Raw genomic sequence first — 16,242 nt, forward strand, 5'->3', positions numbered from 1 at the left:
TTCAAAGTAAAGGCATTGAAGCAACACAAAGGAAGATTAAGTTTCAGCGGTTGCTTTCAACTTGTAACATGTATATCTCATGGATATTGTCAACATAGAGTAATATAATAAGTGCAATATGCAAGTATGTAGGAATCAATGCACAGTTCACACAAGTGTTTGCTTCTTGAGGTGGAGAGAAATAGGTGAACTGACTCAACATTGAAAGTAAAAGAATTGTCCTCCATAGAGGAAAAGCATCGATTGCTATATTTGTGCTAGAGCTTTGATTTTGAAAACATGAAACAATTTTGTCAACGGTAGTAATAAAGCATATGTATCATGTAAATTATATCTTACAAGTTGCAAGCCTCATGCATAGTATGCTAATAGTGCCCGCACCTTGTCCTAATTAGCTTGGACTACCGGATCATCACAATGCACATGTTTTAACCAAGTGTCACAAAGGGGTACCTCTATGCCGCCTGTACAAAGGTCTAAGGAGAAAGCTCGCATTGGATTTCTCGCTATTGATTATTCTCAACTTAGACATCCATACCGGGACAACATAGACAACAGATAATGGACTCCTCTTTTATGCATAAGCAGAACAACAATTAATAATTTTCTCATATGAGATTGAGGATATATGTCCAAAACTGAAACTTCCACCATGGATCATGGCTTTAGTTTGCGGCCCAATGTTCTTCTCTAACAATATGCATGCTTAACCATAAGGTGGTAGATCGCTCTTACTTCAGACAAGACGAACATGCATAGCAACTCACATGAAATTCAACAAAGAGTAGTTGATGGCGTCCCCAGTGAACATGGTTATCGCACAACAAGCAACTTAATAAGAGATAAAGTGCATAAGTACATATTCAATACCACAATAGTTTTTAAGCCATTTGTCCCATGAGCTATATATTGCAAAGGTGAATGATGGAATTTTAAAGGTAGCACTCAAGCAATTTACTTTGGAATGGCGGAGAAATACCATGTAGTAGGTAGGTATGGTGGACACAAATGGCATAGTGGTTGGCTCAAGTATTTTGGATGCATGAGAGGTATTCCCTCTCGATACAAGGTTTAGGCTAGCAAGGCTTATTTGAAACAAACACAAGGATGAACCGGTGCAGCAAAACTCACATAAAAGACATATTGTAAACATTATAAGACTCTACACCGTCTTCCTTGTTGTTCAAACTCAATACTAGAAATTATCTAGACCTTAGAGAGACCAAATATGCAAACCAAATTTAGCATGCTCTATGTATTTCTTCATTAATGGGTGCAAAGCATATGATGCAAGAGCTTAAACATGAGAACAACAATTGCCAAGTATCACATTACCCAAGACATTTATAGCAATTACTACATGTATCATTTTCCAATTCCAACCATATAACAATTTAACGAAGAAGAAACTTCGCCATGAATACTATGAGTAGAAACTAAGGACATACTTGTCCATATGCTACAGCGGAGCGTGTCTCTCTCCCATAAAGTGAATGCTAGGATCCATTTTATTCAAACAAAACAAAAAAACAAAAACAAACCGACGCTCCAAGAAAAGCACATAAGATGTGATGGAATAAAAATATAGTTTCAGGGGAGGAACCTGATAATGTTGTCGATGAAGAAGGGGATGCCTTGGGCATCCCCAAGCTTAGACGCTTGAGTCTTCTTAGAATATGCAGGGGTGAACCACCGGGGCATCCCCAAGCTTAGAGCTTTCACTCTCCTTGATCATGTTGCATCATACTCCTCTCTTGATCCTTGAAAACTTCCTCCACACCAAACTTAGAACAACTCATTAGAGGGTTAGCGACAATAAAAATTAACATGTTCAGAGGTGACACAATCATTCTTAACACTTCTGGACATTGCATAAAGCTACTGGACATTAATGGATCAAAGAAATTCATCCAACATAGCAAAAGAGGCAATGCGAAATAAAAGGCAGAATCTGTCAAAACAGAACAGTTCGTATTGACGAATTTTATCGAGGCACCATACTTGCTCAAATGAAAATGCTCAAATTGAATGAAAGTTGCGTACATATCTGAGGATCACTCACTTAAATTGGCATAATTTTCTGAGTTACCTACAGAGAAAACAGACCAGATTCGTGACAGCAAAGAAATCTGTTTCTGCGCAGTAATCCAAATCTAGTATGAACTTTACTATCAACGACTTTACTTGGCACAACAAAACACTAAACTAAGATAAGGAGAGGTTGATACAGTAGTAAACAACTTCCAAGACACAAAATAAAAACAAAGTACTGTAGGTAAAAACCATGGGTTGTCTCCCATAAGCGCTTTTCTTTAACGCCTTTCAGCTAGGCGCAGAAAGTGTGTATCAAGTATTATCAAGAGACGAAGTGTCAACATCATAATTTGTTCTAATAATAGAATCAAAAGGTAACTTCATTCTCTTTCTAGGGAAGTGTTCCATACCTTTCTTGAGAGGAAATTGATATTTTATATTACCTTCCTTCATATCAATGATAGCACCAACAGTTCGAAGAAAAGGTCTTCCCAATATAATGGGACAAGATGCATTGCATTCAATATCCAAGACAACAAAATCAACGGGGACAAGGTTATTGTTAACGGTAATGCGAACATTATCAACTTTACCCAAAGGTTTCTTTGTAGAATGATCAGCAAGATTAACATCCAAATAACAATTTTTCAGCGGTGGCAAGTCAAGCATATTATAAATTTTCTTAGGCATAACAGAAATACTTGCACCAAGATCACATAAAGCATTACAATCAAAATCTTTAACCTTCATCTTAATGATGGGCTCCCAACCATCCTCTAGCTTTTTAGGAATAGAGGCTTCGTGCTCTAGTTTCTCTTCTCTAGCTTTTATGAGAGCATTTGTAATATGTTGCGTGAAAGCCAAATTTATAGCACTAGCATTAGGACTTTTAGCAAGTTTTTGCAAGAACTTTATAACTTCAGAGATGTGGCAATCATCAAAATTCAAACCATTATAATCTAAAGCAATGGGATCATCATCCCCAATGTTGGAAAAAATTTCTGCAGGTTTTATCGCGAGCAGTTTCAGCGATTTTAGCTTGATTTAGGCAGTTTCTCACGCTTTGCATTAGAAGTGGAAACATTGCTAACACCAATTCTTTTATTATTAATAGTAGGAGGTGCAGCAACATGTGTAGCATTAACATTGCTTGTGGTGGTAATAGTCCAAACTTTAGCTACATTCTTCTCTTTAGCTAGTTTTTCATTTTCTTCTCTATCCCACCTAGCACGCAGTTCAGCCATTAATCTTATATTCTCATTAATTCTAACTTGAATGGCATTTGCTGTAGTAACAATTTTATTTTCAATATCCCTATTAGGCATAACTTTCGATTTCAAAAGATCAACATCATGACAAGACTATCGACTTTAGAAGCAAGTATATCAATTTTCCCAAGCTTTTCTTCAACAGATTTGTTAAAAGCAGTTTGTGTACTAATAAATTCTTTAAGCATGGCTTCAAGTCCAGGGGGTGTGTTCCTATTATTGTTGTAAGAATTCCCATAAGAATTACCATAGCCGTTGCCATTATTATAAGGATATGGCCTATAGTTGTTACTAGAATTGTTCCGGTAAGCATTGTTGCTGAAATTATTATTTTTAATGAAGTTCACATCAACATGTTCTTCTTGTGCAGCCAATGAAGCTAACGGAACATTATTAGGATCAACATTTGTCCTATCATTCACAAGCATAGACATAATAGCATCAATCTTATCACTCAAGGAAGAGGTTTCTTCGACAGAATTTACCTTCTTACCTTGTGGAGCTCTTTCCGTGTGCCATTCAGAGTAGTTGATCATCATATTATCAAGAAGCTTTGTTGCTTCACCAAGAGTGATGGACATAAAGGTACCTCCAGCAGCTGAATCCAATAAATTCCGTGAAGAAAAATTTAGTCCTGCATAGAAGGTTTGGATGATCATCCAAGTAGTCAGTCCATGGGTTGGGCAATTTTTAACCAGAGATTTCATTCTTTCCCAAGCTTGAGCAACATGTTCAGTATCTAATTGTTTAAAATTCATTATGCTACTCCTCAAAGATATAATTTCAGCAGGGGGATAATATCTACCAATAAAAGCATCCTTGCATTTAGTCCTTGAATCAATACTATTCTTAGGCAGAGATAGCAACCAATCTTTAGCTCTTCCTCTTAATGAGAAAGGGAACAATTTTAGTTTAATAATGTCACCATCTACATCTTTATATTTTTGCATTTCACATAATTCAACAAAATTATTAAGATGGGCAGCAGCATCATCAGAACTAACACCAGAAAATTGCTCTCGCATAACAAGATTCAGTAAAGCATGTTTAATTTCAAAGAATTCTGCTGTAGTAGCAGGTGGAGCAATAGGTGTGCATAAGAAATCATTATTATTTGTGGTTGTGAAGTCACACAACTTAGTATTTTCAGGGGTAGCCATTTTAGCAACAGTAAATAAAGCAAACTAGATAAAGTAAATGCAAGTAACTAATTTTTTGTGTTTTTGATATAGCAAACAAGATAGCAAATAAAGTAAAACTAGCAACTAATTTTTTTGTATTTTGATTTAGTGCAGCAAACAAAGTAGTAAATAAAACTAAGCAAGACAAAAACAAAGTAAAGAGATTGGGATGTGGAGACTCCCCTCGCAGCGTGTCTTGATCTCCCCGGCAACGGTGCCAGAAAAAGAGCTTGATGGCGTGTAACTCACACGTTCGTTGGGAACCCCAAGAGGAAGGTATGATGCGCATAGCAGCAAGTTTTCCCTCAGAAAGAAACCAAGGTTTATCGAACCAGGAGGAGCCAAGAAGCACGTTGAAGGTTGATGGCGGCGGGATGTAGTGCGGCGCAACACCAGGGATTCCGGCGCCAACGTGGAACCTGCACAACACAACCAAAGTACTTTGCCCCAACGAAACAGTGAGGTTGTCAATCTCACCGGCTTGCTGTAACAAAGGATTAGATGTATAGTGTGGAAGATGATTGTTTGCAGAAAACAGTAGAACAGTATTGCAGTAGATTGTATTTCAGTATAGAGAATTGGACCGGGGTCCACAGTTCACTAGAGGTGTCTCTCCCATAAGATAAACAGCATGTTGGGTGAACAAATTACAGTTGGGCAATTGACAAATAAAGAGGGCATGACCATGCACATACATATTATGATGAGTATAGTGAGATTTAATTGGGCATTACGACAAAGTACATAGACCGCCATCCAGCATGCATCTATGCCTAAAAAGTCCACCTTCAGGTTATCATCCGAACCCCCTCCAGTATTAAGTTGCTAACAACAGACAATTGCATTAAGTATTGCGCGTAATGTAATCAGTGACTACATCCTCGAACATAGCACCAATGTTTTATCCCTAGTGGCAACAGCACATCCATAATCTTAGAGATTTCTGTCACTTCCCCAGATTCACGGAGACATGAACCCACTATCGAGCATAAATACTCCCTCTTGGAGTTACAAGCATCTACTTGGCCAGAGCATCTACTAGTAACGGAGAGCATGCAAGATCATAAACAACACATAGACATAAATTGATAATCAACATAACAAGTATTCTCTATTCATCGGATCCCAACAAACGCAACATATAGAATTACAGATAGATGATCTTGATCATGTTAGGCAGCTCACAAGACCCGACAATTAAGCACAATGGGGAGAAGACAACCATCTAGCTACTGCTATGGACCCATAGTCCAGGGGTAGACTACTCACACATCACTCTGGAGGCGACCATGGCGGCGTAGAGTCCTCCGGGAGATGATTTCCCTCTCCGGCAGGGTGCCGGAGGCGATCTCCTGAATCCCCCGAGATGGGATTGGCGGCGGCGGCGTCTCTGGAAGGTTTTCCGTATCGTGGCTCTCGGTACTGGGGGTTTCGCAACGGAGGCTTTAAGTAGGCGGAAGGGCAGGTCAGGAGGCGGCACGAGGGGCCCACACCACAGGGCCGCGCGGCCAAGGGGTGGGCCGCGCCGCCCTAGGGTGTGGCCACCTCGTGGCCCCACTTCGTCTCCTCTTCGGTCTTCTGGAAGCTTCGTGGCAAAATAGGACCCTGGGCGTTGATTTCGTCCAATTCCGAGAATATTTCGTTACTAGGATTTCTGAAACCAAAAACAGCAGAAAACAGCAACTGGCACTTCGGCATCTTGTTAATAGGTTAGTTCCAGAAAATGCACGAATATGACATAAAGTGTGCATAAAACATGTAGATAACATCAATAATGTGGCATGGAACATAAGAAATTATCGATACGTCGGAGACGTATCAGGGCACAGGGCCACCAGACCCTAGGCCGGCGCGGCCAAGGAGGGGCCCACGCCCCCCTATAGTGTGGGCCCCCCAGAAGTCCACCGACCTTGCCCTTCCGCCTATTTAAAGCCTCCGTCGCGAAAACCCTGATACGATCGACGAAACCCACAGAAACCTTCCAGAGCCGCCGCCATCGCGAAGCCAAGATCTGGGGGACAGGAGTCTCTGTTCCGGCACGCCGCCGGAACGGGGAAGTGCCCCCGGAAGGCTTCTCCATCGACACCGCTGCCATCTCCACCGCCATCTTCATCACCGCTGCTGCTCCCATGAGGAGGGAGTAGTTCTCCATCGAGGCTCGGGGCTGTACCGGTAGCTATGTGGTTCATCTCTCTCCTATGTACTTCAATACAATAATCTCATGAGCTGCCTTACATGATTGAGATTCATATGATGATGCTTGTAATCTAGATGTCGTTATGCTAGTCAAGTGAATTTTACTTATGTGATCTCCGGAGACTCCTTGTCCCACGTGTGTAAAGGTGACAGTGTGTGCACCGTGTGGGTCTCTTAGGCTATATTTCACAGAATACTTATTCACTGTTATGAATGGCATAGTGAAGTGCTTATTTATATCTCTTTATGATTGCAATGTATTTTGTATCACAATTTATCTATGTGCTACTCTAGCAATGTTATTAAAGTAGTTTTATTCCTCCTGCACGGTGTAATGGTGACAGTGTGTGCATCCGTGTTAGTACTTGGCGTAGGCTATGATTATGATCTCTTGTAGATTATGAAGTTAACTATTGCTATGATAGTATTGATGTGATCTATTCCTCCTTTCTTAGCATGAAGGTGACAGTGTGCATGCTATGTTAGTACTTGGTTTAGTCTTATTGATCTTTCATGCACTCTAAGGTTATTTAAATATGAACATTGAATTGTGGAGCTTGTTAACTCCGGCATTGAGGGTTCGTGTAACCCTACGCAATGTGTTCATCATCCAACAAGAGTGTAGAGTATGCATTTATCTATTCTGTTATGTGATCAAAGTTGAGAGTGTCCACTAGTGAAAGTCTGATCCCTAGGCCTTGTTCCTAAATACTGCTATCGCTGCTTGTTTACTGTTTTACTGCGTTACTACTGCTGCGTTACTACTGCTTGTTTTCTGTCCTCGGCAAAGCACTTTTCTGGTGCCGTTGCTACTACTTATTTATACCACCTGTATTTCACTATCTCTTCGCCGAACTAGTGCACCTATTAGGTGTGTTGGGGACACAAGAGACTTCTTGCTTTGTGGTTGCAGGGTTGCTTGAGAGGGATATCTTTGACCTCTTCCTCCCTGAGTTCGATAAATCTTGGGTGATCCACTTAAGGGAAAACTTGCTGCTGTTCTACAAACCTCTGCTCTTGGAGGCCCAACACTGTCTACAGGAAAAGGAGGGGGCGTAGACATCACTGGCGGGAATAGTCGGCACACCAGACGGAATTACAAAGAGGACAGGGGTAGATCCAGATCTGGTGGAGGCGGAGCCCAGGGGTGGTGGTGGGGGCGGGGCCGGCTCGGCGGCGGACGATGCCATAAGGTAGGTGGGCAGGATGGCGTGGCGGCGGAGGGGCGGTGTGTGAGCTCCTCCAGTCTCGGGCGGAGGGGAAAGCTTTGGGTCAGCTCTTCCAGTCAATAGTCAACACATTTCGAAAGCAACGGTCAAGTCAAAACCACCGCGGCTCCCTAGCCGTCACCGGTAACAGAAGGCCTCTGACCAGACGGCAACCCTCCCGTCCGAGCCTCTGCGAGGGGTTTCAAACTAGAGGGAGGGGAAAACTGAGGAAAAGTTAAGAGGCTGGGGAAAACTGAGTACAACTAACAAACCAGGGGCACGAAAATAGAAATCCCAACAAAATTTGCCAAGAAAACAAACGATACACAAATAAATCAATGATCAAAACGACTGTATTCTTACTGGATATAAGTTATTCTGATCAATGCAATCTGACAGCATGCTAAACGGGACAATAGTATAGGTATACATAGGAAAAATGCTCCGACGGCGGCACCACCTGTGACAGAATAGTCCTCATAGTAAAGAAGATCCGCAAAGGATGATCCACTGACCTGTAGCTCTTTCTAGGATCATACAAATCAAATTTCTCAGTGGTGTAAATAGACCCCTCCTTCAGCTGATCCCTAAACTGATCTACTCTTTTTCCAGGAACTGTACCTTCCATTCCGCCTCTCTGTAAATCACTCAAAAAGCACCCCCGAAAAAGGAGTTTTTTAGCAAGATAGTAGATCAATATAGTGGAAAATCAAAAGGACAATCAAACCAAGTAATCATGACAGATATTACAAAAATAAAGGAAACACGCCTATCTTCCAACTCGCTATCTACTAAGGCATATTAACCGTGTGTACCAAGTGAAGGAATAAGAAATTGGAAAAATAAAAACCCTGGACATTCATCCTTAGACGATGGGACATATCTGAATCGTAAAAGGAGACTCATTATGCTTAAAACCATGACATAAAAGAGAAACTCCAACCAAAACAAAAGCTCGCTTCCAAGAAAAAACTGAAATCACAGTAACTGTTGCATGAACCCTAGTACTCTATCGGCAACATTACTATAAGCAAATATATATTAATTTTGAAAGTTAACTTGTGGAGCAACTGAAAATTACGTACCATCAGAGAACATTGACATTAGGAAGTACATCATTGTGGTAGATGTGAGGAGAATAAGTTATTACTGTTAAGATTCTAACTAATTTTTATTCTTTAAAATTGATTGTGCCGTAATTAGCGTTGAGATGGAATAACAAACTACCTACCTTGATTGATGTACAATCCAAATATGGCAGCTAACTCTTCCAGCAGATGTTTTACCATAATAGCAGACATAATGTCAAACCAAGCACCATGGACCTTTAAATAAAAGCACAATCATCAATTGGTTAACCTCATGGAAAAGATCAATTTTAAAATAAGGTTACCTTAGCTCGTCTGATATATATGAACTCCTAGGGCACTTATAAGCATCAACACGGGGATGAGTTTTTTTTCCAACGCAGTTACAGTCAACACCAATCTTCTTGCATTGGCACTGAAAAGAATATTATGAATATATAAGATCATACCATAAAATCAGAGCTTTGGTGTAATGACTAATATAGATCGCACTGCCAGGAACACCAAATATGGACCAAGGTAGCACAATGTCATTGGCTGGACATGCAGAGTACTACATTGGGCTCGTCCTCTTAACCTTCAGACCAAAGACAGACTAATTTTAGGAACCATAATACATTAACACCATTCTCTTTTCTGCAGAATTATGAGATTACTTTAGATTAAGGAAAGACATATATTGACATATATTTTACTTATTATGCATACAAATATGGTCTATGTACACGAGCACCATATCATTACTACCCAGTGCTCCTTGGGAGATTGTCACACCAGTCATAAATAACCAACTCCTCCATGATTCTGCTACATAATATTATACCTTCAACGCACATGGAAATGACATAAAAGGTATTATAGACTAATGACAATGGGATTAAAAAATATTTAAGCTTTTGTAGCACATAGATAACTAATACTGCTAAGCTATAATTCGAGCATAGTTTCAATGGGCAAGGAAGATCGATTAAAATATAAGTGTTCATAGGTAGACCTTTTATTTTCAAATGCACTGCCTGGGAGACAACACAACCGAACTGAACTGTAGGTATGTGAGTTGCAAGTCTCTCTTATGTATCCATTCTCTAAAAGAAATAGATAGATAACAGGGCATGTAGGGACATGAACATCTGGTGCTGATCAAAGAACAACAGGAATGCTCTAGTACTTTTAGGTTGACATGCACACGAAATGCGCATATTTTCTTCAACATACCTACATATATCCGAGAGAGATACAAAGTAGGTATCAGGCTCGGCAAGCAAAAAAAAGCTGCCAATAAATAATTGGGCTGCCACATTGAAGAAGCTGGGTGAGATGTAGCACTCAGCTAGATGAACTATATGGCTTGTAAATGCGACAGTGCACTGTCATATTCATGCCTTGTAGTTATCGCATGGAGATATTCAGATTTATCAACAAAGACGGTATATTTGCTCAAGAACAACCATGCAGATGTATACTGTGGCAGCAAACCTCCTCACATTTCATCTTCAGCAGAAAAACATGTGGTATATATGGCATGGAGAACAATATCTCTTTTAACACCATGGTGATGCTTTTCCATGAGCTTCCGCGTCTGACAGTTGGCAGCAGTCGTGTCAGCAGGTCCATAACAATCATACTGTTATCAGCACTGAAAATGCATAAATTCTTGGTTCCATCGTATGCCCTTCATTTATCATGTTAAAAAAATACTGCAGGCATGTCAATTTCTAACATATAAATTTTGTGAAGAAACAAAAAAATCTTTTGGAAGCATACTCTGTCATCCAAATATCCCATTCCACAGTAAGAAAATTTAAACTGAAATCTGCATAGTGAAGTTGAGAAAGGGGCCTCTGGTGAGACATTTGTGCATTATTCTTTTCGATGTTGGAGAATCGTGACCACATCAAGGCTTGTGAATAGTGGCATTATTAGATGGATCTTGACTTGTGGAGGAGATGAATATTAAGAATTGTCTGAACTTCGTATGCACATACGACCTGGATTTTGGGGTTGGAGAGAGCGTGGGCCTGCATGATCTTGGAGGCGTGGAAGGCGTCGTGGCGGTGGATGATGTAGACGCGCGAGCCATACTTGGTGAGAAAGTTGGCCTCCTCCATGGCCGAGTCCGTGCCGCCGACGACGGCGATGAGCTTGTTCCGGAAGATGGGCGCGGCGTCATCGCCCACGGCGCAGGCGGAGATCCCTCGGTTCCCGAACGCGTCGGAGCCCGCCGGCTGCCACAGACGTGCCGGCCGCAGGGCATCGAAAGACGCTCCGGCCGCCGGGGAGCCGAGGGGGCTCTCCGCCCGGTGTGGCCACCGGCAACCCACGCGTGCTCCGCTCCAAGGCCACCGTCCCCGCTCCGCCCCAACGGCTCTGTCATAGGCACACGCCTGCAGCGTCCGTCGGTCGACTCCATCGTCCCGCGCCAGCCTCGCGGTCGCCGCCGCCGGCAGGCGGCTGCCCCGTCCCCCGGTCGCCGCCACCGGCCCGCGGTAGCCCCGTTGTCGCGGCGGCCGCCGCGGACGCGCCGGCCGCCGGGGAGCCGAGGAGGTGCTTGCCGCCGCGGACGCGCCGGCCGCTGTGGAGCCGAGGAGGCGCCGGCCGCAGCTGCTGCTCCGTGTGTTTGCCCCATATCCTTGTCGCCGGCTATTTAGGTCGCCGCCGGAATGGCCTCATCTTTGAACCATTGGGGGGGGGGGGGAGAATGGATCGAAGAGAAGGAGAGGGGAGGAGCGCTGCCATGAAAATATTAGAGGAGAAGTAGAGGTAGGGGACAGAACGATAGGTGTCCAACAAACCGTTCGTGGGCATGTCTACCACCGCTTTGACCAACTAGGTGTTTTACTGCTACAGCCACACAATTAAGGGACCAAGATAAGGCACTATGAGAGAGAAGTAAATTTAGAAGTTCTCACAAAATTGCAAAAGAGCACCTAAACGTACACATGAATTAAGCAGAAACCAAACACCATACGTGTCTCCATGACATTAATCGCAAAAAAATTCAAAACTCTGAGAAAAAAGGAAGTTGATCATCTTTAGTATAGTAGATATCCTGAGCTTTCACCGCACAAAACTGCACTGCAAACTCGAAAGGTGGCTCCCTTTTAGAAGGCTCGCAACACACACAACTCCTGCATACATGCTCATCCGTTCACCTTTATATCTTACTGCTCCGCTAAGCAAACCTCTGGTCCAGTCGCCGGCGTCGTCTTCTTTGCAAGCTTCCCGGTGACAATGGAACGCGGCTGACTCAGAACAATTGGAGTTGCATAGACCGACACGAATCAGATAAGGAAATCAGTTAGGCAGGCAACTGATCGAAACATACGACACATGTTTATTGTAAAAGCCAAAGAGATCAAAAGTAAGTAGTACAGGACATGCTGGTGTTTCAGGTGCTCCCTTGCTTCGTCATCCATATCATCTGAGGAATTAACTTAGCAGACACGCTAGTAATTAAGTTAGTTATAATTGCTTGACTAATCCTTCTATTCCCCTTTTGCCTTAAGGGATTGAAATTCGCTTAATTGTCATGGTTAATTCTATAAATAAAATAATACTCTCTCCATGTCATGAAACTTGTTTTGGATTTATTAAAATTTGGATGTATACATATGCTAGATAGTGTCTAGATACATCTAAATTTTGACAAATCTAAGACAACTTTCGTGAGATGGAGGGAGTAGTTAAAAAATGAGATTGACAATTGTAACCGGACTCGGATTTATACCTCTCGGGTGGAAGGTTTTTCAATACAAAAGCTTGCGAATTATTTTGCGCATATATCATGTTATAACATATACTCTCTGAGTTCATAAGTACATAACTTTTTATGGTAACATGGAATCAAACATTATTAAATTTAACTACCAATACATAGAAACATAGTGATCGACTTCGTGTGGAGTGCAGCCTTGGGACCAGCGTGTTGTGTTTTGTGTTATATCGGTTTTCAACTAGTTTTTCTTGTAAACTTGCCAACTCTATTCTTCTATAACAATGAAAAGAAAATTATTTTTCCTCATTTGAAAAAATAGAAACATATTTAAAATGGTATTGTAAAATAAACACAGTTTATATTTGTCAATGAAAGTAAAGTATTCTCATAATATAGAATTATATAATTTTCTACTACACGAGCCTCTAAAAATCAATGGTCATATTGAAGTCAATGTCAACGCCCAAAATGTCATATATTTACGGACCGTGAGAGTATATATCTTTATAACTTTTGAGATATCCTCCTCATGTGGGTCGTGAGAAGAGAGATGTATATATTACAAATTAAAATATTTCACAACAATCTAGGGTTGAAAATTTGTGATTTGAATACCTGGTGGACATCTACCCAAAGGGTAAAATGTATTCCTCTAATAGGCTGCTAGCTTTTAGGACGGAAGTTTTATTCAGTAGGAATAACCTTTTGGTTTGTAGAAGTTTGGTTGGACAGTGCTTCTCTTGCTATGTCATGGAGCCTTTGGCTTTGTCGAGCTCCCAAGTTTCGTACTCCGGTACTTTTTCATTCTTTTGATCTTCCTTGTTCTTTGAGTTGGCTAGTTTCCATCTATAAATAATCGAGCTCCTAGGACAAGCCCCACATGTCCCACTCTCTCAGCCACGAACACTTCACAATTGCCGATCGTTACCACACACTTAGCGATCCATTCTCTCGTATTTGCATTTCTCAATCTCTCTCTTGAGATTGAGAACTACCTAGCCAACCAAGAAGACGAAGATGAAAGCGAAGGCGAAGATTAGCATGGCTACCGAGTTGTTGAGGAAGGCGCTACGAGCACTGAGGGGCAAGGCCAGCGTCCTGAGGGCGCGGATCCTCTTCCTCGCCTCGCTCCGCCGCAGGACGGCCATGGTCGGCGTGGCGTCGCGCCACCTCCGCGTCCTCATGCGGGGCCGCCAGAGAGACGCAGTGGACGACCATCGCAAGGCCCTCGCCCCGTCGACGGCTGCGGCGCTGGAGGACGAGCAGGTGCCGCCGCATGGCGTCGACGCCGCCAGCCTCTCCGAGCTGTTCCAAGAAATCGTCGGCGACAACGATGACGGGGGTTACCCTGACTGGACGCACTCGTTGTTTGACGACGACGACCACCAGGACGGCGACGTCGAAGATGAACAGGAGCGCGGTGGTGGCTGCGAGGCAGTGGACGTGGACGAGGATCGGCTGGCCGACGACGAGCCGTCGGTGATGGACGTCATCAGGAGGCGCAGGGAAGGGGACGGGGTGGAGTTCAACGTCGATGAGGAGATCGACCAAGCCGCCGACATGTTCATACGGCGGGTCCGCAGCCGGATGAACAACCGGAGCTTCTAGCCGCCCGGGGCCTCCAATTGTCTCGTTTCTTCGTGTCTGAATTTCAGTGTTTGTTTTCGTTAGGGCCGTGGCCGTGTTTTTATCCTGGGGCAACTTTTTTATTTTTTATTTGCAACTTGATTCGGCTCGGGCAACCAGTCATTCACGTGTCTTTTGCACAGTGCATCATACACTTAGTATAGGCTGATTTATTATACTACTACTTCTGTTAGAGTACGTGATGTGCCTGGGCCCGTTAGTATTAGGATTTGCTTAGGGGTCAAGTAAGCCTTGCTTGAGAGTCAAGTAAATCTCTCTATATATGGAGAGGAGATGTATCAATCTAATCAAGCAAGAATTAAGAAGGAAATCCCTTCCCTCTTGCCCGGCCGTGGGCAAAAGGCCCACGGCCGGCCTTCTCGCGCCATCCCTCTAGCAACACCATAACACTTGGTATCAGCTTTCCCGGGTTCGATCATGTCCAGTCCTCCACCGAGTTCTTCCCACCGCCGCACTCCAACGTCCCCGCCGTTCTCTCCCCGGCGGAGATCACCGCAGCCCTCCGCGATCTCACCACTGCTGTCCAGGAGATCCACCTCTACTTGGCTGGCCCCTACGGGCCGCCGCCGCCGGCGGCGCTGCTGCCGTGGCAGCCGACGGACCAGGCGGCCTCCGCCGCGATCGCCGGGCCGCTGCAGTTGACGCTGCTGCTGTCGTCGCCGCCACTCGACGCCGGGCTGCTGCAGTCCCCGCTGCCGCTGTCCCCCATCTCCGGGCCGGGCCCTACCTCGGCGCCGGGGGTCCCTCATCTCCAGCAGCCGGCCGCCTTCTTCCCCACCGGGATGCTGCAGCAACAGCAGCAGCTGCCGCAGCCACCAACGCCGCCGTTGCAGCTGCTGTCCTCACTGACGCTGTCCTTGCCGTTCGGTGGGCAGCTGCAACAGCAGCAGCAGCTGCCGTCACCACCAACACCGCGGCAGCGGCTGCTGCCGCCACCGACGCCGTCCCTGCCTTTCGGCGGTGTGGGAACGACCTTGGCCCCGGGCTCTACATCGACACCGCCCGGGATGCCCTTCCACCAGGTCCGTTTTCCTCTGTCGCCGTCACCGCTTCCGGCTTGGATCGCTATCCGCCATGTGTCGGCGGCGGTGAGGCTGCAGGCTGCTGCGCGCGGCCTCCTAGTGCGTCGGCGTGTGCAGGAGATGCGTGATCTGCAGCTCCTCCAAGTTGCGCTTCGTTGCGCAACGGACCTCGATCTCGTCCACTGCGTTGGGGATCTTGGGCGTGCGGTTTCCCCCACGGGCGGCGGGCATGCTATTTTTCCCGCGGGCAGTGACCTCAAAGTCTGCGCCATCGACAATCATCCGGCGGGGAGAAGGCCTGGTGTCCCCGACAGGAGCGCACCGCGTAGCACCACTGCATTCCGCCGCCGGCCGCCGCGCGGGCTCCTTTTGTCCCGCTGGTTTCCATGGGATCCAGGTGGTTGTACAGGTGCACGTCCGACGGGCGGATGGTGTCCACTTTATTTTCAGGGGTCAACAATAAAGCGTCTCAGTCTATTTCAGGTTGAGAGTAATAAAACAAGCCGAGATGTAAAAGGCTTGTTTTTAGGTGTTAGATTTGTGTTGCGTCAAGTCATGGTTTGTTTAGGTTGCAGCTCGAGGACGAGCTGCATGTCCATGTGGGGTGTAGTGTTAGAGTACGTCATGGGCCTGGGCCCGTTAGTCTTAGGGTTTGCTTAGGGGTCAAGTAAGCCTTGCTTGGGAGTCAAGTAAACCTCTCTATATATGGAGAGGAGATGTATCAATCTAATCAAGCAAGAATTAAGAAGGAAATCCCTTCCCTCTTGCCCGGCCGTGGGCAAAAGGCCCCCGGCCGGCCTTCTCGCGCCCTCGCAGCCCCCTCTCTCCCTCCCAAAGCCTAACAGCCACATAACAACTTCCATAAGCGTTGTGGTCTTAGTTT

The 16,242-nt window shown here is 44.6% G+C and overlaps 1 protein-coding gene and 1 long non-coding RNA gene across 3 annotated transcripts; one reads left to right on the top strand and one right to left on the bottom strand.

The window, feature by feature from the left end:
- Positions 1-7,853: 7,853 nt before the first annotated feature.
- On the bottom strand, positions 7,854-11,427 carry LOC127312765 (uncharacterized). Of its 2 annotated transcripts, none has more exons than XR_011748517.1 (4): positions 10,460-11,427; positions 9,281-9,390; positions 9,119-9,212; positions 7,854-8,524 (listed from the first exon to the last, which is right to left on the bottom strand). It is a non-coding gene; the product is annotated as an uncharacterized lncRNA (long non-coding RNA). The 2 variants fall into 2 exon arrangements; XR_011748518.1 differs by lacking the exon at positions 10,460-11,427 and adding an exon at positions 9,970-10,452.
- Positions 11,428-13,404: 1,977 nt separating this feature from the next.
- LOC127316547 (uncharacterized) lies at positions 13,405-14,378 on the top strand. Its single transcript, XM_051346964.1, has one exon. The coding sequence runs from the start codon at positions 13,708-13,710 to the stop codon at positions 14,296-14,298; it is 591 nt and encodes a 196-aa protein (XP_051202924.1). The 5' UTR covers positions 13,405-13,707; the 3' UTR covers positions 14,299-14,378.
- Positions 14,379-16,242: the final 1,864 nt, after the last annotated feature.

The sequence above is a fragment of the Lolium perenne genome, chromosome 7 (genome assembly GCF_019359855.2).
Source record: "Lolium perenne isolate Kyuss_39 chromosome 7, Kyuss_2.0, whole genome shotgun sequence".
NCBI classification, from domain to species: Eukaryota; Viridiplantae; Streptophyta; class Magnoliopsida; order Poales; family Poaceae; genus Lolium; species Lolium perenne.